At 32.6% G+C, this 26,750-nt stretch overlaps 1 protein-coding gene across 1 annotated transcript in view; it reads right to left on the bottom strand.

Moving 5' to 3' along the window:
- Window positions 1-26,750, bottom strand: part of Dscam4 (Down syndrome cell adhesion molecule 4) — a 552,772-nt gene that overhangs the window by 92,738 nt on the left and 433,284 nt on the right. The window contains exons 13-16 of the mRNA XM_075303780.1: window positions 19,407-19,534; window positions 16,023-16,159; window positions 9,587-9,729; window positions 9,321-9,482 (exon numbers count right to left, since the gene is read on the bottom strand). Of these exons, the coding sequence (XP_075159895.1) occupies window positions 9,321-9,482; window positions 9,587-9,729; window positions 16,023-16,159; window positions 19,407-19,534 (570 nt within the window). The remainder of the gene's footprint in view (window positions 1-9,320; window positions 9,483-9,586; window positions 9,730-16,022; window positions 16,160-19,406; window positions 19,535-26,750) is intronic.

The following is a 26,750-nucleotide window of genomic DNA, read 5'->3' as shown; positions in this document are numbered from 1 at the left end:
TATCCAACAACCATGCAGGAATTGGTTCCTATCAGTCCATAGTTATATATAGCTCCTATATAAACCGATCCCCAGATTTGACCTCCGGTGCCTTTTTGGAGAAGCAAAATTCATCCGATCTGCTTGAAATTTGGTACGTGGTGGTAGTATATGATATTTAACAACCATGCCAAAAGTGGTCCATATCAGTCCATAATCATATATAGCCCCCATATAAACCGATCCCGAGATTTGGTTTTAGAGCCTCTTGGAGGAGCAAATTTCATTCGAGTCAGTTGAAATTTGGTACATTGTGCTAGTATATAGTCGTTAACAACCATGCCTAACTAGGTCCATATCGGTCTATAGTTATATATGGCCCTCAGATAAATCGATCCCCAATCACACAAAAATTGGTCCATATCAAGTTCATAATTGTATATAGCCCCCATATAAGCGACCCCCATATTTCAATTCTGGCTCTATACGTACCGTGCAAAAAGTCCATATCGATTCCTAATTATTTGTAGACTTAACTATACATAACTTTTTTGTCTAATATATACCACGTATGGACAACTCACAATTTAGAAAACGATGTTAAGAAATTTTAAGATACCACAACCCTAGTAATTCGATTGTGGATGTTAGTCTTTCATAGAAGTTTCTACGCAATCCATGGTGGAGGCTACATAAGATTCGGCCTGGCCGAACTTACGGCCGTATATACTTGTTTATCTTAAATCTAAAGATTCAATATTTCAGTTAATCTGAGGACGATTTCTTTAAATCAAAAATGTGTTTCTTTATTTTAAGGAAAATTTTCCTTGGTTCAAATACATGCGACTTTAATAGAGGAATGTAAATGTACAAAGTTTGTGTTTTTTTAATGAAACAAATTTTTGAAGTAAAGATTATAAACGTTATTTTAATTAAAATTTCATTATTTTAAAGAAATTGGTCCCTAAAATTTTGTAAAGTGCGTATGCTAAAATTTAGGTTGCATAATCTGTAATATCACGTAAATATTTTTTTCACAGTACCAAATATTTGAACGGGGAGGCTCTCATTTTTTTACTCTCCACAATTCTTTCTTTATTATACGGTTAACATAATGTTGGTCTAGTATATATATATATATATATATATATATATATATATATATATATATATAATATATATATATATATATATATGGTGAAATTCAGAATCGATCCAGCGAAGTCCGTCCGTCTGTTGAAAACACGCTACTTGCCAATGAAACAAGCTATACGCTTGAAAAACCTTCTGCACTAGCAAAGATCGTCCGATCCGGTTGAAATTTGGTATACACCAACAAAAAGTTTACTATTTTTTATGAAAAATTAACGAAACCATAGTAAGAATGACCATGATTTGGCGCCAAAGATTTTTTTCATCTAAATAAGTTCATGATTTTCTTATAAATTAGTTCATGTATTGCATCGTATTTTAGTTCATTATTACTATGCTGTGGATGAATATACTTAAACTCATTCAAAATATTCCTGCTATCCGGAAAAATGAACAATATTTTGGGAAACCTGCATTTAGAAATTGGTTTGAAATAAACTGTTTGTCAGTATAATTTTCAAAAAGTAGAGAAATTGAGGAATCAAAGGTACAACAAGCCTGTATACAACCAAGAAATTTTTCGTACAAAACAAGTCAATTTTCTATAACCACCACACCCAGAAAAAAGTGACCGCTTCTTTAAGTTAAAATGAACTCATTGTGAAGAAAGTTGAACTTCGTATAGCGCCAAAGACATTTTTAATTTTTTTGAACGATGTGATTTTCGTTGTAATTAGGTAGAATACATTCCATATATTAGTTAACATCTTCCTATATTTATGTACCACTATACTACAGAATGAAAAAATTTAACTGAATTGAATTCACATATGGAATGATTTTATTGAACTTTTTTTCATTCATTTGGATAAATCTTACATATTTGTGGTAAACCTTTTACTTGAAAATTAGAACTGCTTACCTTAGTTTTTAAATACAGTTTTATTTATGTATATAGGCAATTTTTCCTCAATAAAAGACATGTTTTATTAATATATTAAATATATTTATTAAGAATCAACAGCATCGACTGTCCTTGAAATATTAAAACAAATTTTTTTCTTCTTCTAGTACCGTTCACTGTGAATAAGTTGCTGCCTAGCAATTTTGTCCACCTTTTACAATTTCAATACCTACAAATATAAACAAAAAAATCCTAAATCAATTTTTTCACAAAAGGTTAGCGTCATTGAATATTACCTGATAATTGAAGATTCCAAAATGAAGTCGAATGAAGGGGTTGTTATTCTGCGGGTGTTTTCTTTTTTTCTATAAACCAATTTTCAAAAAACGAACATTTTTTCACTAATTTAAAATAACAAATATTTTATATATTTTATTTGTTTTTTATTATATCATTTTACTATATTATTTTTTAACAATCTCTCCGTATACCACAACAACGCGACTCCAACTAAAACACAACCCACGCGCAAACACATCGATGACAGGTATCGATTACAGGTAGATAAAAGAAATATAGGAAATTTTCCTATATTCTAACAAGCGTGTTTCTTTAAGTTTTGAAAGGATTGAAAACTTCTTAGTACGAATGAACTAGAATGTTTTTCTATGCCAAGTGTTATTCGTATGTATGATAATTTTTTTATAATAAAGGAAGTCAGAATTATAATTTTATAAGAAATCTTAATTTGAGGAAACTTGGTGTTAGTTCGGTATTTGTTTATTTTTACGAATGCTTTGTTATCAGTGAATAAAAATTTCTTGTTCAGTAGTAAATTCTTATACCCAGCGAAGAAAACAGTATTAGTAATATTCCATGCCTTATTCTAGTTAATGAACTATTCCTAACTGCTTTCAATTTAGGATTTTTTTTACTGAAAAAAGTAAATTTTATTATTAAAAAAAAAATTACCTAATGGAAATAAAATGGCTAAACTAAATTTATAAACATTTTTTCCTTTAGTTTCGAAGGCACTTTTTTCTGGGTGCAGTATTCTATTTCCAAAAATTATTATTATATTACACAAAACTATGGCTTATGATAAAAATATTGTGTTTAAAAAAATTAGAGTTCGAAGCATACACTTTTTACATCCAAACATATGAAAAACAGTCTTTTTCGTCCGTGTACCATGAAAAAAATGTTTAATCGATCCTCCCTAACATATATATGCGGGTTAACTGGCGTTAGTTTTGTATGTATGTGGGTGTGTGTCTGTGTGTATGCTAAACAAATGGTAAGGATTTATCATTTAGTGCAGTTAGTAACTGCCACAGCAATAGCAAGCGAAGTAGTCGCTTCAGTGTTGCATTGCATCAACGATGCCAGTTGTTGATGAGGTTTTGATTGTGCTCGTTCATAATACCAGCAACATGGAATAAAATGAAAAGAAAGAAGAAGAAAACAAATATTTACTGCAATATTTGTTTTTTTTTTTTTCGTTTTTGTATTATTGCAGTTGTTGTTATTTTTGTCCTATACAATTTCTCATAGTCTGGGTTATTTGTAAAATGTTTTAAGGAAGAAGTCATTGACATCTCAAGTACCATTACCGCATTCCATTTTACCAAGATGCAATAGCGATTGACTATCTTTTTGAGTGTGATGGGAATGCTCAGTGGCAGTGTTGCCAATTTGGTGCTTTTAGCACCAAATTTAGTGCTTCTTGATTTCTAAAAAGCACCAAATTGGCTTTTTGGTGCCTTTTCAAAAAAAGCACCAACTTGGTGCACGCACAACTGAAATAAGCAATAGACTCCTTGCATATATTAATATTTTGAAAGTTGAAAACATCACTGATCAAAATGAATTGGACGAAAGCATCAAAACTGATCAAGGTGTATACTTGAATAGCGGTTCAGTTAAGTTTGAGTTTTGCCGCTAAAGTGAAAACTATATCAGTAAAAATGGCCATAAAATTATGCATATTTGCTGCAAATTTTATTATAACTTGATGGGGAATAGCCAACATTTTCACAAAGTTTGTATTCCTTAAAATGATTTAGTAAAGAAAAGTAATTGTGAAAAATGACTATTTTAGTGGCTAAACTCGATCTTAATACCCACCTTAACTTCTTAAAATTCAATTCACCAAAGTTCTATAATACATCTTCGGAAGTTTTTTTTTTGTTTTTTTTTTTTTTAGTAGAGCATTTAATTTTCGATTTTGTGGTGGAATGTGGTATGTTAGAATTTACAATATTTTTTTTGGTGCTTTTTGGCCTTGGGGAGTTGGCAACACTGCTCAGTGGTGGCATTTCGATATCAGAACAAGAACTTTTAGGAAATGCCAAAAGTGGCGTTACACCAGCAACAACAACAAATAAAATATATATCGGTGCGAGTAAAGGAACATATTACGAGTATTTAATTTAAAATAATGAAAATAATTAAATTATATTTAGGTTAGATTAAAAACAGGATCCGGATATTCTTATCTTATCTCTTATTGTCAGAGATATTTAGACTAGTAAATACATTTATGGTACAGTTTACAACAAGTCAAAGACCTTTGTGGTCTGGTATATTTAGATCCCAAAAACGTTTGAAAGACTTCAGATAGTATAGAAAATGTTGATCATCAGAATAGTGTAGGGTACCTACGGGAAATTGGTGCAAATTGCTACTGACGGACATATCACAGGACTGGTACCGGTGCTCCAGTTTGTCGCAATTTTTAAATAGTCATAATTTATTGATTTCAATACTCGCTTAAAATTAAAATCTTATTGGATATACATATTTAGTGAAATACGATTATCAGAATAACCCTTTCATACCCTGCGCCACACTGTGGAACAGGGTATTATAAGTTAGTTCATATGTTTGCAACACCCAGAAGGAGACGAGATAGACACATGGTGCCTTTGGCAAAAATGCTCAGGCTCCTGAGTCGATATATGTTAGCCATGTCCGTCTGTCCGTGAACACATTTTTGTAATCAAAGTCTAGGTCGCAGTTTTAGTCCAATCAACTTCAAATTTGGCACGAGTATGTGTAAATAGAACCTTATTGATTTTGGAAGAAATCGGTTCAGATTTAGATATAGCTCCAATATATATGTTCTTCTGATTTCGACAAAAATGGTCAAAATACCAAAATGTTCCTTGTAATTTGGTATGTGGTGTTAGTATATGGTCTCTAACAACCATATCGGTCCATAATTATATATAGCTACCATATAAACCGATTCCCAGATTTGGTTTGCGGATCCTCTAAGGGAAGCAAATTTCATCCGATCCGGCTGAAATTTGGTACATGGTATTAGTATATAGTCTATAAGAACTAGAGGTGTGCACGTGACACGAAATTGTCGTGACTCACGAAAATTTTCGTGACTCACGCGTGAGTCGTGAGTCACGCTAAAGGCAACGGCGTGAGTGTGCGTGAGCGTGAGTCACGAAAATGGTATCGTCGTGAGTGTGCGTGAGTACCAAATTTCGGAAAAACACGCTCACGAAAATAATCCCGCTTACGAACAGAAAGTGCTTACGAGTTGAGTTCATTTATAATTTTAGTGACATCCTAGATGTAAAGAGTTTTATAATGCTCTCGTTTTTAATCATCCTCATGTTTTTAGTCAGGTTCTATAGGTAAATTACTCATAAAATTATTCGTGAGTCACGAGGTTTTTCGTGAGTCACGACATTTTTCGTGAGTCACGATATCTTTCGTGAGTCACGACATTTAAAAGATTTTCGTGCGTGAGTGTGCGTGAGTACAAATTTTCTTTTCGTGAACGTGCGTGAGCGTGAGTCATACCTAAAAATATCGTGCGTGAGTGTGCGTGAATAAGATTTCTCCGTCGTGAGTGTGCGTGAGCGTGAGCAAAATATTACTCACGTGCACACCTCTAATAAGAACCATTCAAAAATTGGTCCATATCAGTCCATAATTATATATAGTCCCTATATGAACCGATCCCCAGATTTGAACTCCGGAGCCACTTGGACGAGCAAAATTCATCCGATCCGGTTGAAATTTGCAACGTGGTGTTAATATATGGCCGCTAATAACCATGCCAAAATTGGTCCATATCAAAAAAAAATTGGTCGATATCAAACAAAAATTGGTCGATATCGGTTCGTAATCATGCTTGCCACTCGAGCAAAAATAATCTAGGAAAATTTTGTTTCTATAGAAAATTTTGCCAAATCTTATTTCTATAGAAAATTTTGGCAAAATTTTATTTCTATAGAAAATGTTGTCAAAATTTTAAATCTTTTGAAAATTTTGTAAAAATTTTATTTCTACAGAAAATTTTGTCAAAATGTTACTTCTATATAAAATTTTGTTAAAATCGTATTTATACCCTTCACCACTACTGTGGTACAGGGTATAAAAAGTTTGTGCATTTGTATGTAACGCCAATAAGGAAAAGTCTGAGACCCATCGTTTAGTATACCGATCGTCTTAGAATTAAATTCTGAGTCGATTTAGCGATGTCCGTCCGTCTGTCTGTCTGTCCGTCTGTCTGTCTGTTCATGTATTTTTGTGCGCAAAGTACAGGTTGCACTTTAAGTCCGATCGTCCTCAAATTTGGCACAGCGTCGTTTTGGGGAACAAAGACGATCGCTATTGATTTTGGAAAAAATCGGTTTAGATTTAGATATAGCTGTCATATATATTTATCCCCGATCTGGTTATAATTGGCGTGTTTATCAACCGATATTCTTCAAATTCCGTACATCCGAATATTTTATGAGTCTGGATAAACTTGCAAAATATTATCCAAATCGGTTCAGATTTAGATATAGCTCCCATATATATCTTTCGTCCGATTTAGACTCATATGGCAACAGAGGCAAGAGTTTGCTACCGATTTTCGTGAAATTTTGCACAGAAAGTAGAATTGACATTCTACCAATGCTTGGTAAATTTGATTGAAATCGGTTCAGATTTAGATATAGCTGCCATATATATCTTTCGTCTGATTTACACTCAAAAGCTCGAGTTTTTCCGTGATTTAGTTCAAATTTTGCACAAGGAGTACGTTTAATAGTATCGGTAAGGGTACCAAATTTGGTTGAAATCGGTTCAGATTTAGATATAGCTCCCATATATATCTTTCGCCCGATTTACACTCAAATGACCACGGGGGTCAGAGTTATACTCCCATTTACGTGAAATTTAGCAGAGATAGTATGTCAAATTTAGTCAAAATCGGTTCAGATTATATATAGCTCCCATATATATGTACACCATAGTTGGGAAAATATGGTAGACTATATATTTTAGACCCATTTTCAATGGGATTTTCCTACAATTGACTGGATAGTTTCCTCCTAGTCGCCCGACTTGACCAAATAATATATCAGAGCCCACACTTGAGCATATATCTTGGCAAGATCTAACCAATATCCTTGTAAAATCGTCACTGCTGAGTATCAAAAATTGTAAATGTTACTCAAATTGTCCTATATCTCGAATACATAAGTATCGCCTGGTAAATCATAAATGCTCTTTTCTACAAATGTATTAAAATTTCTCACGCTTCATATTTCGCATATCTTTTTATTTTATATTAACATTGTGTTTCATTCCAGGGCTTTAGCCAATTTCAATTTTAATTCTAGAGATTTTGTAGAAGTACAAAAAATTGTCTCCATTATAAGTATTTGTATCTGGAAATGCAAACCTTTATATGGCTCCCAGCAAATTTGAAGTAGTTGAAATGGTAACACAAATGTTGGTCTACATAGTGGTGAAGGGTATAATATAGTCGGCCCCGCCCGACTTTAGACTTTACTTACTTGTTTTTTACTAACATTGTGTTCCACCCTAGTGCATTAGCCGACTTAAATTTTGAGTCTATAGATTTTGTAGAAGTCTATCAAATTCTGTCCAGATCGATTGATATTTAAATGTATGTATTTGGGACAAACCTTTATATATAGCCCGCCAACACATTTGACGAATGTGATATGGTATTGAAAATTTAGATCTACAAAGTGGTGCAGGGTATAATATACACTCAAAAAAAAGTTTACTTGGATCCAAAGATTTTGACCTTCCTTTAAGGATTTTGGTATTGACTCCGAGCCAAAGATGCGGCTTCTTTAAAATAAAGACATTTTTTGGGGACATCCCTGGCTTGAAATCTAGGATCGATATAATTAATATTGGATACAGATCTCATTCATCGAATTTTTATTCTCTGTTTGCGATATAGTAATAAAGGTATTCATGTACAAACAAATACCAGTTTCAAAATCCAAATTATATCAAGTACTTCAAAGTAAAAACTGTTTTCTTAATGCTAAAAAAAACTATAAACCAAAGATGCAAATTCTTAAAATAAGTCTTAGCCTATATTTGAAGAATTTTCATCTTAAATTTAAAAATTCAATATGTCAGTTGAGCTAAAGACGATTTCTTTTAATTAAAAATGTTTTTCTTTATTTTAAGGAACATTTGCCTTACTTCAAAGATCTACAACTTCAACAGAGGGTAGCAAAATTTCACGATTTGTATTCTAAATTTAAGAAAAAAGTTTTTGAAGCAAGGATTATAAACTTTCTTTCAATTAAAATGTCATTATTTTAAAGAATTTCGTCCTTAGCATTGCGTAAATTTCGAGTCCTAAAATTTAAGTTGCATAATCTTCCATATTAGGTCAATATTTTTTTCAGTGTACTTGTTAAACCCACCACCATAGAATGGTGACGGGGGTTTTTAATAACATTGTGTTCCACCCTAGTGCATTAGCCGACTTAAATTTTGAGTCTATAGATTTTGTAGAAGTCTATCAAATTCTGTCCAGATCGAGTGATATTTAAATGTTTGTATTTGGGACAAACCCTTATATATAGCACCCAACACATTTGACGGATGTGATATGATTTTTGATTTTTTAGCTTTGGGCAATTTTGACTTTTAGCTTTGGGTAAATAATCGGAAACACGGATATTTAAAAAAAAAATTTCCAGTATTTCTGTACATATCATATACACATACTGCAAGAATTTCCTTTTGTCGATTTTTGGTTTTTTTCTTTAATGGTCAATAAGTCTACACGACTTTCGTAACCAACCCATCAAAAAACAAAAAAAAAATGGAAGTTGTTCCTTAGAAATTTGTTGTCAGGCTCAATGAAATATTCATCCTTCTTTGGCTATGAATCATTAAAAAAATCCTTAGTGTGAAGATTTTTGATTTATTATTTAATTTTATTCAACTTATTTATTATGTTTTCAATAACCATATGATTTATGAGTGTAAGTATTTGTCGCCGTCGATGAGAAGAATTTTCAATTTTATTGTCAATGTAGAAAAAAAAACTTACCTAGAACTTGAATTTCAACATTACGACGAGATGTCTGTTTTTGTTTATTTTGAGCCATGCATGTGTATGTCCCTGCATCCTCTAGCCTCTGCAATTGTTCGATAATTAAAGTTCCATTGTTGTAGGCTCGTTGCCTTCGATTTATTGGCAAAGTTTGACCGTCTACAAAACAAATTTACAAAAGAGATATCATTCCATGGTAAATGGACCAAATGGACCAATGTCTATGGTACGGTTGGTTTATATGCAAAACCGAATACTCTTACCTCTTTCCCAATGGATTTTGTCAATTGGATAACCAGCCACAGGACATTTAACAATTAAATCATGACCTGATATTCCAGTTATTTTTGGCATTTCCCGGATATGCGGCAAACCGTAAATATTCACTTTGGCACTATGGGAGACTCTGCAAATAGACACAATAAACAAATTCGCATTTAAAATAAAAAAAGAAAAAAACTGTATATTTAGCCACCATAAAATTTATTGGTGTCTATTTAAATGTATATAAATCAATAATTAATGCTGATATTTAAACAAAAAATCAATAAACCTTATGTTTGTTTACAACCCCCTACACCATAGCATAGGGGTATAGTAACTATGACATTTCGCTAAAAACGCAAGGAAAATATTGATGTCAGACTCTATAAAATATATATGTTTGGTTGTGATGCAATTCTGAGACGATCAAGCGATGTCCGTTTATCCGTCTGTCTGTCTGTCAAGCTAACTTTCGAACTAAACAAGCTATCGAATGGATACACAAAAAAATTTTTTTTCTGATTCGATCACGAAATTAATTTATCCAATTAATTTTTTAATTGTAAGGTCTTCAATCACAGAAAGGATAGTATCAATTAAAAATGTAATTGAAGGTCAATTAAAAATTAATTGGATCAATTAAAAAATTAAGTGATACTATTAATTGATGTGATCGATTTTTGTTTCAATTAAAAAATTTGTTGAATCAATTAAATTTTTAATTGAATAGTTTTTAAAACTGAATTAAAATTTTAATTGGAAAAATTTTTGAGAATTTTTTTTTCTGTGTACTTGGCACAAGTGGTTACTATTGATGTGCGTTGAATGGTATTGTAAATGGGTCATTTCGGACTCTTAGCCCCAACTGACCCCAATATTTCATTTCGGGAGTCTGTTGAAAATGAAAATTTCTTCCCCATTCAAACCGATTTCCAGATATGATTTCCTCCGGGAGGAGCAAAGTTCATACGATACGAAATTTAGTACGAAATATCAAAATATCCCTTCTAAAAACCTTACAAACATTGGTTCCTAATTCTATTTAGCCCCCATATAAACTGATGCCCAGATATATGTACCAAAGCCTCTTGTAGGATCAGATTTCATCCGACCTAATTAATTTTTCATTTAAATTGTCATTATGTGCCTTGTAATAACCATGCAAAACTTGGACCACATTGGTCCACAAATATACATGGTCGCTGGTATGTATTGCAATCAACTTCAGGTCGCTGTAATTTCTAAAACATTCGTTTGACAGTTTTATTTTAGTAAAAGCTCATTTTTTTATTTACAATCCTACAAAAGCATACACACAAAAAAAAAATCTGATTCAATTACTAAATTAATTGATCCAATTAATTTTTTAATTGAAATGTCTTCAATCACAGAAATGATAGTATCAATTAAAAAATTAATTGAATGTTGATTAAAAAATTAATTGATCCAATTAACAAATTAATTGATCCAATTAATTTGTGTGATTGATTTTTGTTTTAATTAAAAAATTTGTTGAATCAATTAAATTTTTAATTGAATATTTTTTAAAACTCAATTAAAATTTTAATTGGAAAATTTTTCGTGACATTTTTTTCTGTGTAGTGATCTATGGCATTCAAAAAATACAGTTATTCTTGGTGGAATTCAAGCGTTATAGTGTGATTGCTGGAAAACGCAATTGACTGTCGTTGGAGCCCTCCAATACACGAATTTATACGAAAATTGAAGGTCAAATTTGATCGGAATCCAAGCTGCAGCGGTAGAAAATACCCTCGTGAGCTGAGCATATCGCGAGAACGGATGTAACACATATTGAAAAATGACCTTAGTCTAAGCCATTGAAATTCCAAAAAGAGCTCACCGATGCACCAAAAGAGTTAGACTGGAAAGAGCCAAAAAGTTGCTTCGCTTTCATGAAAGTGGCCAGTTAGCGAATTTGATTTTATCTGATGAGTAGGCATTCCACATGGAGCAGTTTATGAACAAACAAAAAGATCAGACAAAGACCAGAACTTAATTGCCGCCGATGGTAATGGCGTGGACCGCAATAATGGCCGGTGGTCGCTCTCCGCTGGCATCAAAATAAATGTCTTAAAGACAGTATTGAAACTCTGTAACAGGCCATGAACGTTCCAGCAACATTAAGCACACAACTAGGAATGGCTTAAAACGTGTTTCTTTGCTTCATTTGCATCGCTCAATGACCACCAAATAAGCGTATTTCATTCCGTTGCACTTTTGCACCTGTGGCACTTTGAAGAGTATGTGCGGCACAAAAAATTACTAAAGTGTCGCTCATCTCAAGACGTTTCTTCTCCGGGAAGGAGCCAGTAGCTCCTATAGTCATCAACAAACAAATATCGTTTTATTAATCAGCCCAAAATTAACGCATACAGCCAAGCACCATTGTAGAATGCACACACACAAACGCATTTTAAAGAAAGTTCGTTTAATGAAAACAAAAAATCTTAGTTGCAAACGTCTTATGCTTCATTTCATACCAACGGTATACGCGACTATGATTCCGCCAAGTGATTTATAGGAATTGCAGCACTTTTGTGAGCTAGACTTGGATATAGAAAGTGTGGGTGCGAAGTGCACTTGTAGGTTTCCTATCAAATGCTTTGGAGCTTATGTCTTTAGTGGGGATCGTATGAGAAAATGGACTGAGAGTAAAACCTTATACTGCGTGATTTATTACTCCTGGTTATGGTTCCAGGGCAGTCCGTTATTGCAAGCTTACTTAGACTCTTCCATTGTGAGGCCACAGGTGGTTAACCAATTTTTTTGTAAATGAATACTGTCTGATTCTAAGTTTTGTTCAGTTCAGGGACCTGCTATCTATGGCAGAGACCGAAGGTCGTATTAGTACACCTGTGAAACCACTGAAAGAAATTTTGAAAAATTCAAGAGTACCACCAACATTAAAAAATTTATTTGTATATTTCCTATATTCGTCAAAATTTTATTTCTATTAAAAATTTGGCAGTTTTTATACCCTTCACCACTACTGTGGTACAGGGTATAATAAGTTTGTGCATTTGTATGTAACGCCAAGAAGGAGTAATCATAGACCAACCTTTTAGTATACGGATCGGCTTAGAATTAAATTCTGAGTCGATTTAGCGATGTCCGTCTGTCTGTCTGTTGATGTATTTTTGTGTGCAAAGTACAGCTCGCAGTTTTAGTCCGATTGTCCTCAAATTTGGTATAGGGTCCTGTTTCGGCTCAAAGACGATCCCTATTGATTTTGGAAAAAAATCGGTTCAGATTTAGATATAGCTGCCATATATATTTTTCACCGATCTGGTCATAATTGGCGTGTATATCAACCGATCTTCCTCAAATTCCGTAAATCCGAATATTTTATTGGTCTCGAAAAACTTGCAAAATATCAGCCAAATCGGTTCAGATTTAGATATAGCTCCCATATATAGCTTTCGCCCGATTTACACTCATTTGCCCACAGAGGCCAATTTTTTGTTCCGATTTAGTTAACATTTTGCATAGGGAGTAGAATTAGCATTGTAACTATGCGTGCCAAATTTGGTTGAAATCGGTTCAGATTTAGATATAGCTCCCATATATAGCTTTCGCCCGATTTACACTCATATGACCACAGAGACCAATTTTTTGCTCCGATTTATTTGAAATTTTGCACAGGGAGTAGAATTAGCATTGTAACTATGCGTGCCAAATTTGGTTGAAATCGGTTCAGATTTGGATATATCTCCCATATATATGTTTTTCTGATTTCAACAAAAATGGTCAAAATACCAACATTTTCCTTGTAAACTCGCCACTGCTTAGTCGAAAAGTTGTAAAAATGACTCTAATTTTCCTAAACTTCTAATACACATATATCGAGCGATAAATCATAAATAAACTTTTTCGAAGATTCCTTAAAATTGCTTCAGATTTAAACGTTTCCCATATTTATATTTTACTAACATTGTGTTCCACCCGAGTGCATTAGCCGACTTAAATTTTGAGTCTATAGATTTTGTTGAAGTCTATCAAATTCTTCCAGATCGAGTGATATTTAAATGTATGTATTTGGGACAAACCTTTATATATAGGCCCCCCACACATTTGACGGATGTGATATGGTCTCGAAAATTTAGATCTACAAAGTGGTGCAGGGTATAATATAGTCGGCACCGCCCGACTTTAGACTTTCCTTACTTGTTTTTCTATAGAAAATTTTGTCAAAATTTTATTTCTATAGAAAAATTTTTCAAAATTTTATTTCTAAAGAAAATTTTGTCAAACAAAATTTAATTCCTGTAGAAATTTTTGTCAAAGTTTTATTTCTATAGAAAAATTTTTTAAAATGTTATTTCTATAGAAAATTTTGTCAAAATTTAATTTCTATAGAAAATTTTAGTCAAAATTTAATATATATAGAAATTTTTGTCAAAATTTTATTTTGATAGAAAATGTTGTCAAAATTTTATTTCTATGGAAAATTTTGTCAAAATTTTATTTCTATAGAAAATTGTGCCATTTAAAATTTAATTTCTATAGAAAATTTTAGTCAAAATTTAATATATATAGAAATTTTTGTCAAAATTTTATTTTGATAGAAAATGTTGTCAAAATTTTATTTCTATGGAAAATTTTGTCAAAATTTTATTTCTATAGAAAATTGTGCCAACATTTTATTTCTACAGAAAATTTTGTTAAAATTGTATTTCTATAGAAAATTTCTCAAAATTTTATTTTTATGAAAAATTTTGTCAAAATTTCATTTCTATAGAAAATTTTGTCAAAATTTTATTTCTATAGAAATTTTGTCAAAAATTTATTTCTATAGAAACATTTTTTAAAACGTTATTTCTATAGAAAATTTTGTCAAAATTTAATTTTTATAGAAAATTTTGTCAATATTTTATTTCTATAGAAAATTTTGTCAGTATTTTATTTATATGATTTTATTTTGAAAGAAAATTTTGTCAAAATTTTATTTCTATAGAAAATTTTGTCACAATTTTATTTCTATATAATTTTGTTTCTATAGAAAATTTTGTCTAAATTTTATTTCTATAGAAAATTGTGCCAACATTTTGTTTCTACAGAAAATTTTGTCAAAATTTTATTTCTATAGAAATTTTGTCAAAATTTAATTTCGATGGAAAATTTTATCAAAATTTTATTTCTATAGAAAATTTTGTTAAAATTTTATTTCTATAGAAAATTTTGTCAAAATTTTATTTCTATAGAAAATTTTGTCAAAATTTTATTTCTATAGAAAATTTTGTCAAAATTTTATTTCAATAGAAAATTTTTTAAAAATTTTATTTCTATAGAAAATTGTGCCAGCATGTTGTTTCTACAGATAATTTTGGTAAAATTGTATGTCTATAGAAAATTTTATTTGTATAGAAAATTTTGTCAAAATTTTATTTCTATGGAAAATTTTATCAAAATTTTATTTCTATAGAAAATTTTGTCAACATTTTATTTCTTTAGAAAATTTTGTCAAAATTTTATTTCCTTTGAAAATTTTGTCAAAATTGTATTTCTATAGAAAATTTTGTCAAAGTTGTGTTTCTATAGAAAATATTGTCAAAATTGTATTTCTATAGAAAATTATTACTTCTATAGAATATTTTGTCAAAATTTTATTTCTATAGAAAATTTTGTTAATATTTTATTTCTAATGAAAATTTTGTTAATATTTTATTTCTAATGAAAATTTTGTCAAAGTTTTATTTCTATAGAAAATTTTGTCAAAATTTTATTTCCTTAGAAAATTTTGTCAAAATTTTATTTCTATGGAAAATTTTATCAAAATTTTATTTCTTTAGAAAATTTTTATCAAAATTTTATTTCCTTAGAAAATTTTGTCAAAATTTTATTTCTATAGAAAATTTTGTCAAAATTTTATTTCTATTGAAAATTTTGTCAAAATTTTATTTCTATAGAAAATTTTGTTAATATTTTATTTCTAAAGAAAATTTTGTCAAAGTTTTATTTCTATAGAAAATTTTGTCAAAATTTTATTTCTATAGAAAATTTTGTCAAAATTTTATTTCTATAGAAAATTTTGTCAAAATTTTATTTCTATAGAAAATTTTGTCAAAATTTTATTTCTATAGAAAATTTTGTTAATATTTTATTTCTATAGAAAATTTTAACAAAATCTAACCAATCTACCGAACTGTAAAAAATCGATCGTTTTTGGTCGAATTCTACCTGGCGGGGTAACCGTGCTGTTCATCCATCCGTTGGTTAGAATAAAACAATTCTAGAAAGTGAAACTTAATTCACGAACTTATCTTTGAATCAAATTAAACGAATTCATTAAAAATGTAATTCATTTATGAAAAAATTCCTGGAATTAAGGTAAGATGGACGTAAACGGATTTATTTTATTTAATTTTATATTTCCAAATAAAGACTTCAATGATTTTTCATTATTATTTCACTTACTTGCCAATGGCATTTTGGGCAGTGCAGGTGTATTCACCACCATCCTCTTCTTTGACATTGGTTATATTCACATGACTGATGACATCGTCGTGTATAGTTACATATTGGCCAACTAAAAATCTGGAATGATCTGGAATCTAGAATAATAGACAAAGGAACAAAAGAATGAATCAAAAAATATTTTAGATTAAAAATTTGTTCGTATGAACTTAAGGGGAAGATGGAATCAAATATGAAACAAATTATGACCTAAATTACAAAGTGAAATTTGATTTGTAAATCCATCTAGACAAATATGAATGGAATTTTCTATTAGAATCGGATTTATGCAAATTGAAAAGACTCATTTTATTTTTTGGTTTTTATTGTAATGTAGTATTTCAATAAAATTTCTATTCAATTGTTTAAAGAAATATTGTCCAAAGGACAAACATTTCATCTATATATAAAATTGAAAGTATGTTTGTTTATTTGGTTGTATGTTCCGGGTAAGCTCGGAAACGGCTCAACCGATTTACTTGAAACTTTCAGAGATCGTAAGGGGCGCTCATGTGGTGAAAATATGGTATCTCATTTTTGTAGACCTGGTCGTGGAGGGGGACCTCCCCTTTGTCCGACTTTTTAAAAATTGGACCAAAGTTGACCGATTTGCTTAAAATTTTCACTGAAGGTTGGGGATGGCATCTAGACAAAGATCCGCCACTTTATTTTTCGATATTTGGGCGCGGAGGGGGACCTCCTTTTGGCCGACTTTTTTTTTAAGTACAGTGAAAAAACTAAAATTCTATAAATTACCTGAGATTTACAGAGAATATGCGGTGAGGTTATGAAATTAATATTGGGTACCTGGTGTGTTCATATGTGGACGGGGAGGGGGCATCCCCCTTATCAGACTTTGGAAACAGTAAAAACAAAACAAATCCTCTGACTGAAATTTTACGGAAAAACAGAGGGAGGTTATGAAATTTATATCAGGTTCCTGATTTTGTAATATTTGGTCGGGGAAAAATAAAAGCGCATTGGGAGACACACGCTTCTCCTTAAGTACGTACAGAGAAACAATTAAACTTTTCCAATTTACTTGAAATTTACGGAGGGCGTGGGGAGAGGTTATGAAATTAATATTGGATACTTGGTTTTCTGATATTTAGACGGGAAAAGGGGCCTCCTCTTGCCCTGCCTTTTGAAAATGTGCTTGACATTTTCTGACACGTTTACACAAGATACCCTACATCACTTTTCGATATTTGGTCTTGAGTTTTCTTGAAATTTACAAAGGCCGTGGTTATGAAATCATTTGGATTATTTGGATGAGGAGGGAACCTTCTCCTTGGACGAGGAGGGAACCTTCTCCTTGAGAATACAAGTAAGACACAATTCTCTTTTAAATTTGGGTTTTGTGAACTTGCTTCTAGGAAGCAAATTTTAATTTTTCGTTTTTTCAGCTTATTTTTGTATAAGCCATCAATGTCCCTTAAAAACGAGTTAACGACAACTTTATTATACCTCCACCATAGGATGGGGGGTATATTAACTTTGTTATTCCGTTTGTAACACATCGAAATATTGCTCTAAGACCCCATAAAGTATATATATTCTGGGTCGTGGTGAAATTCTGAGTCGATCTGAGCATGTCCGTCCGTCCGTCTGTTAAAATCACGCTAACTTGCGAGGCCTCTAAGAGAAGCAAATTTCATCCGATCCGGCTGAAATTTGGTACGTGGTGTTAGTATATGGTCTCTAACAACCATGCAAAAATTGGTCTACATCGGTCCATAATTATATATAGCCCCCATATAAACCGATCCGCCGATTTGGCGTGCGGAGCCTCTAAGAGAAGCAAATTTCATCCGATCCGGCTGAAATTTGGTACATGGTGTTGGTATATGGTCTCTAACAACCATGCAAAAATTGGTCCACATCGAACCATAACTATATATAGCCCCCATATAAGCCGATCCCCAGATTTGACCTCCGGAGCCTGTTAGAGGAGCAAAATTCATCCGATCCGGTTTAAAATTTGGTACGTGGTGTTAGTATATGGTCTCTAACAACCATGCAAGAATTGGTCCATATCGGTATATAATAATATATAGCCCCCATATAAATCGATCCCCAGATTTGTCCTCCGGAGCCTCTTGGAGGAGCAAAATTCATCCGATCCGGCTGAAATTTGGAACATGGTGTTAGAATGTGGTCTCTAACAAACACGCAAGAATTGGTCGATATCGGTCCATAATTATATATAGCCCCCATATAAACCGTTCCCCAGATTTGATCTCCGGAGCCTCTTGGAGGAGCAAAATTCATCTGATTCAGTTGAAATTTTGTAAGTGTTGTTAATATATGGCCTCAAATACCCATGCAAAAATTGGTCGAAATCGGTCAATAATTAATAAGGGTGATACGCTCACCCCTGAACACCCCTCATTTTGAAGGTGTGTGTGTGTGTAGAATGTTGCTCCTATTTTGATTTTGGAATTCACTCTTCAGTTGTCAAACTGCCGTCCAAGCAAGAAGAGCAGCGTATCAAAATTTTGCTCGCGCATCGAAAATCCGAGCTACTCGCACGCAAAGCTGGCAAAATCGCTAAAAGTTGCCAAATCAACCGTTTCAAATGTAATTAAAGTGTTTGCGGAACGATGTGGACCAATTTTTGCATGGTTGTTAGAGACCATATACTAACACCATGTACCGAATTTTAGCCGAATCGGAAGAAAGTTGTTTCTCTTAGAGCAATCGCAAGCCAAATTTGTGGGTCCGTTTATATGGTGGCTATACGTAAAAGTGGACCGATATGGCCCATTAGCAACACCATCCGACCTACATCAATAACAACTACTTGTGCTAAGTTTCAAGTCGATAGCTTGTTTCGTTCGGAAGTTAGCGTGATTTCAACAGACGGACGGACGGACGGACGGACATGCTCAGATCGACTCAGAAATTCACCACGACCCAGAATATATATACTTTATGGGGTCTTAGAGCAATATTTCGATGTGTTACAAACGGAATGACAAAGGTAATATACCCCCATCCTATGGGGGTGGGTATAAAAATAGGGCTTTATATGGTTAAAGTCGATTTTTAATTTATCATATTTAATTAAGCTAAACAATTTTTAAAGGGAATTCGATACCACCGTAGAAAAACGAATAATACTAGAAACTCTTTCCCAGTATCAAGTATGCAAAACTCAAGCGAATTTCAACTTAAATGCATACGAATTGTAAGCGGAGCATTACATTCTTAAAAAAATATTAAACTTTTGCCTGTGGGCAAGTTTTTTTTTTCAATGTACATTAACAAAATCAAAAACTTTCCATTGAGAATGGTTTTGCACTAAAAATTTAATACATTTTATAGGGTCCCATTAATACTCACCGGAAACCCATCCAAAGTCCATGTGAATTGTGGTAAAGGATTTCCTGTGGCAACACATTTTAATGAGACAGTGGGTCCTGGTTGTAATGTTTGCTCGGAAAACCAATATAGCAATTCTGGTGAAGCATCTGCAAGAAATTTAATCACAGTTGTTAGTATTTAAATATATATTTTTTTATATTAGAAGAATATGCTTTGTAGGCAAAATAATTATAAACAAATGATGCCTCAGTTAAAATATTAATTGAACTTTGCCACCAAATTAAATTTTCAATTGAACATATTAAAAAAACAAGTGAGTAAAATAGAAAGTCGGGCGGGGTCAACTATATCATACCAGCCACCGTGGTGCAATGGTTAGCATGCCCGCCTTGCATACACAAGGTCGTGGGTTCGATTCCTGCTTCGACCGAACACCAACAAGTTTTTCAGCGGTGGATTATCCCACCTCAGTAATGATGGTAACATTTCTGAAAGTTTCAAAAGTTCTCACTGCAATGTGGAACGCCGTTCGGACTCGGCTATAAAAAGGAGGTCCCTTGTCATTGAGCTTAACATGGAAACGGGCAGCACTCAGTGATAAGAGAGAAGTTCACCAATGTGGTACCACAATGGACTGAATAGTCTAAGTGTGCCTGATGCATCGGGCTGCCACTGTACCTAACCTAACCTGTCATACCACAGCTACCAAATTCGTAAACGTAGGCATTTTTATCATTAAAATAGATTTGGTTTAAATAAACCGTATTTCCTTATTTAAGGAAAGTAAGGGGTTCATGTTTATGGGAGATTTATCTCAATCTTAATAGAAATGCTGGATATTAGAAGCTATACTTGATATTACACCTACAGAGTTAGTAGCAGGGCTGTGGAGTCGGAGTGTTAAAAATTTTGCTCGACTCCGCCTCCGGATAAACTAAATTTTTTAAAACACTTCAAATTTTTGTAACTAAACAAGTTTTTACGCAAATTAGTTTCCATTGTGTTATTCATTAGATCAATGTACGGTATGACTGTAAATGAAAAGCAACTTCCAATTACGGAAATCATTTTATGTTTCCTCGAATGATAGACTAGCAGATGGGCTGAATCGATCCATTTTAATGCCCACCACCATAACAATTTATTTGAAACATTTCGAACAATCGATTTTATTTTTTAATTTTATATTAAGACCATATACCTGTCTATATACATATGTCGAATATTGAAAGAACATTTTTTCAAAAATGTATTTCTATAGAAAATTTTGTCAAAATTTTATTTCTATAGAATTTTTTTTTTCAAAATTGTATTTCTATAGAAAATAATAGGTTGGCTGATAAGTCCCCGGTCTAACAAAGAAAAACACATTTTTATTTGTCAAAATTCGTTTTTATTATTCAACATAGTTCCCTTCAAGAGCGATACAACGATTATAACGACCTTCCAATTTTTTGATACCATTTTGGTAGTACTCCACGTCCACTGCGTTCACCGGCCTTGAATTTTGCATACCAATCATTGATATTGTTGACTTCCCTGGGGCAGAGTCCGGAAACTCATTATCAAGCCAAGTTTTTGCTTCCACCGTATTTTTCCCCTTCAGAAAACAGTATTTTATCAAAACACGAAATTCCTTTTTTTCCATTTTTTTCACAATAACAAAAGTTGTTTCACAAAAGACGCTCTATCTCACAAACTAATTGACTTACAGATGTCAAATTTTGACACGAATCATTTGAAGGTTGGTACTATATAAAAATAATAAGCATTTAATACTAGCGACGACACCTATGTGTCAGACTGGGGACTTATCAGCCAACCTGTTATTATAAAAATTTTGCTAAAATTTTTTCGTATAGAAAATTTTGTCAAATTTTTTGAAATTTTGCACACTTGATGGGTAGCGAATTGATTACGTTGTGTCAAATTGTTTGGTGATGTAGCGCATTCTGACGCCATTTATCCCAATCGGGCGTTACATATATCCAAATTCGATCCGTTTTGTCCAAATAGCGCTCGTCGTTAGGCCAAGACAACGTCATGTACCAAATTTCATTAACATCGATTAAAAATTGCGACCAAAACCCTGCGAAGAACAAGTACATGGACAGACGGGCGCACAGAAAAAAATATCACCAAAATATTCGCAATTAAAAAGTTGATTGAAGTTGAAAAATTGTTCAATTAAAAAATTAATTGATACCATTAATCTTTTAATCAAACTATAAACATTAAATCGGTCAAAATTTTGTCAAGGGAAAACGCGTGTAAATCGGTGAAATCGTTTATTTAAAAAATCAAATTAAATTTCTTTTTCAAGTTCAATTAGTATAAAATTCAGGAAAAATATTCAGTTAGGGTTTCGCTTTTCCAAATCCGAATTGCCGGGCCTCACGCTTGACACCTGCCATCAGATTTTGTACAGCCACCTTGTCCACCTTCTTCGCCGCAGAAAGCCAGTTTGCCTTGAACTGCTGCTCGTCCTTAGCAGTTTTTTTTGGTCTTCTTTAGGTTCCGCTTGACAATAGCCCAGTATTTCTCAATTGGGCGGAGCTCTGGCGTGTTGGGAGGGTTCTTGTCCTTGGGAACCACCTGCACGTTGTTGGCGGCGTACCACTCCATGGCCTTTTTACCGTAATGGCAAGATGCCAAATCCGGCCAAAACAGTACGGAACAACCGTGTTTCTTCAGGAAAGGCAGCAGACGTTTATTCAAACACTCTTTCACGTAAATTTCTTGGTTGCCAGTCCCGGAAGCTATGAAAATGCTGCTTTTCAAGCCACAGGTACAGATGGCTTGCCAAACCAGATATTTCTTTGCGAACTTTGACAGTTTTATGTGTTTGAAAATATCTGCTACCTTTCCCCTTTCTTTTGCCGTATAAAACTCCTGTCCCGGAAGCTGCTTGTAGTCGGCTTTGACGTAGGTTTCGTCGTCCATTACCACGCAGTCAAACTTCGTCAGCATCGTCGGGGATCACGCTTTGGCAGTTGTATTTTGTTTATCATCGCGATTTGGAGTCACTACCTTCTTGTAAGTCGATAGTCCAGCTCGTTTTTGGCTCGATGCATGGTTGTAGACGATACACCCAGCTTATTTGCGGCATCTCGGAGAGAGAGGTTAGGGTTTCGCTTGAAACTACCGGCAACTCTCTTTGTCGTCTCAGCGGATTCCGGTTTTCGATTTCCCCCCGATCCAGGCTTCCTGGCTGTCGACAAACGTTCCCCAAACACTTTAATTACATTTGTAACGGTTGATTTGGCAACTTTTAGCGATTTTGCCAGCTTTGCGTGCGAGTAGCTCGGATTTTCGCGATGCGCGAGCAAAATTTTGATACGCTGCTCTTCTTGCTTGGACGGCATTTTGACAACTGAAGAGTGAATTCCAAAATCAAAATAGGAGCAACATTCTACACACACACACCTTCAAAATGAGGGATGTTCAGGTTTTTTAAATGCAAAATTGAAAGAAATACGTCAAGTTTATATTGACCAAATTTTGACCGTATCACCCTTTAAGTCAATGATTGAATTTTTTTTTTAAATTTTCAATTAAAAAATTAATTGATACAATTAACTTTTTAATTTAACTCGGAAGAAATAGACAGTTAAAAAATTATGGATATATTTTTTAAATTCCAAATTAAAATTTTTTGAAACTATACATTTTTGAATCAAACTAAAAAGTATTAAAAATAGTTATAGAAAGTGATTGAAATATAGTATAGTGATTACAATTTGTTTTGTTAAAAAAATAATAATAAAAAATTAAAAAATAATTGAATTTTGCAATCAGCATCAAGTAAAAATTTAATTGAATCAATTAAAAATTTAATTGAAATTTGCTAATGAAATCAATTGATTTTTTGATCAAATATTTTTTTGATGCTCAATTAAAACTGTGATTGATACTATCATTTTCGTGATTAAAGACATTTCAATTAAAAAATGTATTGGATCAATGAATTTTGTGATTGAATCTGAAAACATTTTTTTGTGTGCGGACACCAAGGGCAAAATCGACTCACCTCCTGAGTCGATTATGGGGTCTAAAATCAATATTTCTGGTATACACATTTTTTGGCAGATCAAAGTTATTATACGCAGTCCACTATGTGATTTAGGGTATAAATATATATGTTTGAAGCAAAATATGTTTGGGAGTATATGGTACAGAAGCGAATCTTTTTGAGGATGCAGATGAATACCATCCAACTCAGACCATAACAAATCATTAATCATCACTCGATAGCGCAGCAATCTATTCAACGTAACTGTTGCTTTTCCAAAAATTAAGGTTCAATGACCCCTCCAAAATATAAAAGATACCAAACAGTCACACGTTGGAAATGTAGAAACTTCTGAACAAAAACTTATGGACTCTCCTAAATTCGACATTTTTGCTTGTTGCTGTAGCTACCGAGATGAAAATGAGGCTTACACAGAAAACATTTTTACGAAAATTTTTCCAATTAAAATCTTAATTGAATTTTAAAAATTTTTCAGTTAAAAATTTAATTAATTCAACAATTTTTTTTAATTGAAACAAAAATCAATCACAAAAATTAATAGTATCAATTAATTTGTTAATTGATACTATCATTTTTGTGATTGAAGAAATTTCAATTAAACAATTAACTGGATCAATTAATTTCGTGATGGAATCCGAAAAACAATTTTGTGTGCATAAAGATTTACTAAATTCGTACTTCTCACAAAATAGTTCATTATTTCTTTAAGTTTGTAAACTTTACTTGAAATACGTCCATCGTGATCTTCGTTTTCAATTAATAAATTAATTGATACTTTTTAATCAAGGTAGAAACATTAAGTTAATTAAGTAAATGATTGAAAATTTTAAAATTATTAATTAAAAAATTAATTGATACAATTAACTTTTTAATCAAATTCGAAAGACTAAGTCAGTTAAAACCAGTAAGGAAAGTCTAAAGTCGGGCGGGGCCGACTATATTATACCCTGCACCACTTTGTAGATCTAAATTTTCGATACCATATCACATCCGTCAAATGTGTTGGGGCTATATATAAATGTTTGTCACAAATACATACATTTAAATATCACTCGATCTGGACAGAATTTGATAGACTTCTACAAAATCTATAGACTCAAAATTTAAGTCGGCTAATGCACTAGGGTGGAACACAATGTTAGTAAAAAAATATGGGAAACATTTAAATCTGGAGCAATTTTAAGAAAACTTCGCAAAAGTTTATTTATGATTTATCGCTCGATATATATGCATTAGAAGTTAAGGAAAAATAGAGTAATTTTTACAACTTTTCGACTAAACAGTGGCGATTTTACATGGAAAATGTTGGTATTTGGACCATTTTTGTCGAAATCAGAAAAACATATATATGGGAGCTATATCTAAATCTGAACCGATTTCAGCCAAATTTGGCACGCATAGCAACAATGCTAATTCAACCCCTAGTGCAAAATTTCAACTAAATCGGAGTTAAAAATTGGCCTCTATGGTCATATGAGTGTAAATCGGGCGAAAGCTATATATGGGAGCTATATCTAAATCTGAACCGATTTCAACCAAATTTGGCAAGCATAGCTACAATGCTAATTCTACTCCCTGTGCAAAATTTCAACTAAATCGGAGCAAAAAATTGGCCTCTGTGGTCATATGAGTGTAAATCGGGGGAAAGCTATATATGGGAGCTATATCTAAATCTGAACCGATTTCAACCAAATTTGGCACGCATAGCTACAATGCTAATTCTACTCCCTGTGTAAAATTTCAACTAAATCGGAGCAAAAAATTGGCCTCTGTGGGCAAATGAGTGTAAATCGGGCGAAAGCTATATATGGGAGCTATATCTAAATCTGAACCGATTTGGCTGATATTTTGCAAGTTTTTCGAGACTCATAAAATATTCGGATGTACGGAATTTGAGGAAGATCGGTTGATATACACGCCAATTATGACCAGATCGGTGAAAAATATATATGGCAGCTATATCTAAATCTGAACCGATTTTTTCCAAAATCAATAGGGATCGTCTTTGAGCCGAAACAGGACCCTATACCAAATTTTAGGACGATCGGACTAAAACTGCGAGCTGTACTTTGCACACAAAAATACATCAACAGACAGACAGACGGACAGACAGACAGACAGACGGACATCGCTAAATCGACTCAGAATTTAATTCTAAGACGATCGGTATACTAAACGATGGGTCTCAGACTTTTCCTTCTTGGCGTGAAGGGTATAAAAAGTGATTATTTTATAATTAAAAATGTATTTCAAACAATCATTTGTTATTCCAAATAAAAACTCTAAACCAGCTCAGAAAATAATTGAAAATGTTGACCTTTTTTAATTAAAAAATTAATTGAGTTTTGCAATCAACATCAATTAAATTTTTAATTGAATCAATTAAAAAATTAATTGAAGTTTGCTAATGAAATCAATTATGTTTTTAATCAATATTTTTTTCTATGCCCAATTAAAAATGTGATTGGTACTATTATTTTCGTGACATTTCAATTAAAAAATTAATTGGATCAATTAATTTCGTGATTGAATCAGAAATTTTTTTGTGTGTGTACCAGTCAACTTTCAATTTGAAAACTGCAAAATTTTCCATTTTTTTTTTGCAGAGAATTATGCTGACTTCAATGAGGTTCTGATTCCTGTGTTATTCCAGTTTTATACCCTTCACCACTACTGTGGTACAGGGTATAATAAGTTTGTGCATTTGTATGTAACGCCAAGAAGGAAAAGTCTGAGACCCATCGGTAAGTGTACCAAATTTGGTTGAAATCGGTTCAGATTTAGATATAGCTCCCACACCCTCAAAAAAAAATCACTTCTTTAACATATGTTCCAAACATATTTTGCAGGAAGCACATATATTATTCGATACTGCCGAAACATTAATATGTTTGTTTTATGTGAACATATTATATGTTTGGAAGCATTTTGAGCCCAAAAATATTATATGCTTGGAAGAATTTTTCTCAACGACGATTGTGCTCATTCTCTAACATACTCGTAATTTTCACTTCCGCGAAATATTTTAGTTCTTGGCACCTTTTTCTGTAATACAAATAATGTTGAAGAAATTATTCACTCTTATAATTTTTTAAATTTTACCTTTCGCCTACACTGAGAATCGAACCGAGGACCATACAGTTTGTAAGTCAACACACTATCCACTGGGCTACGTAGCTGTTATAGTCACCAGTAGATAATTATCGTTATAAGTTATATTTATATAGCATAGTTTGCAGCGCCCACGAGCCCATGCAAACATAACATTATTTAACAGAAACATACATGTGTTGGCAACGTGGAGCAGTGGTTAGCATGTCTGCCTTGCA

Source organism: Haematobia irritans, chromosome 4, assembly GCF_050003625.1.
Source record: "Haematobia irritans isolate KBUSLIRL chromosome 4, ASM5000362v1, whole genome shotgun sequence".
NCBI classification, from domain to species: domain Eukaryota; kingdom Metazoa; phylum Arthropoda; class Insecta; order Diptera; family Muscidae; genus Haematobia; species Haematobia irritans.
The sequence above is the reverse complement of the archived record's forward strand: the minus strand, read 5'-3'. Positions and strand labels throughout refer to the sequence as shown.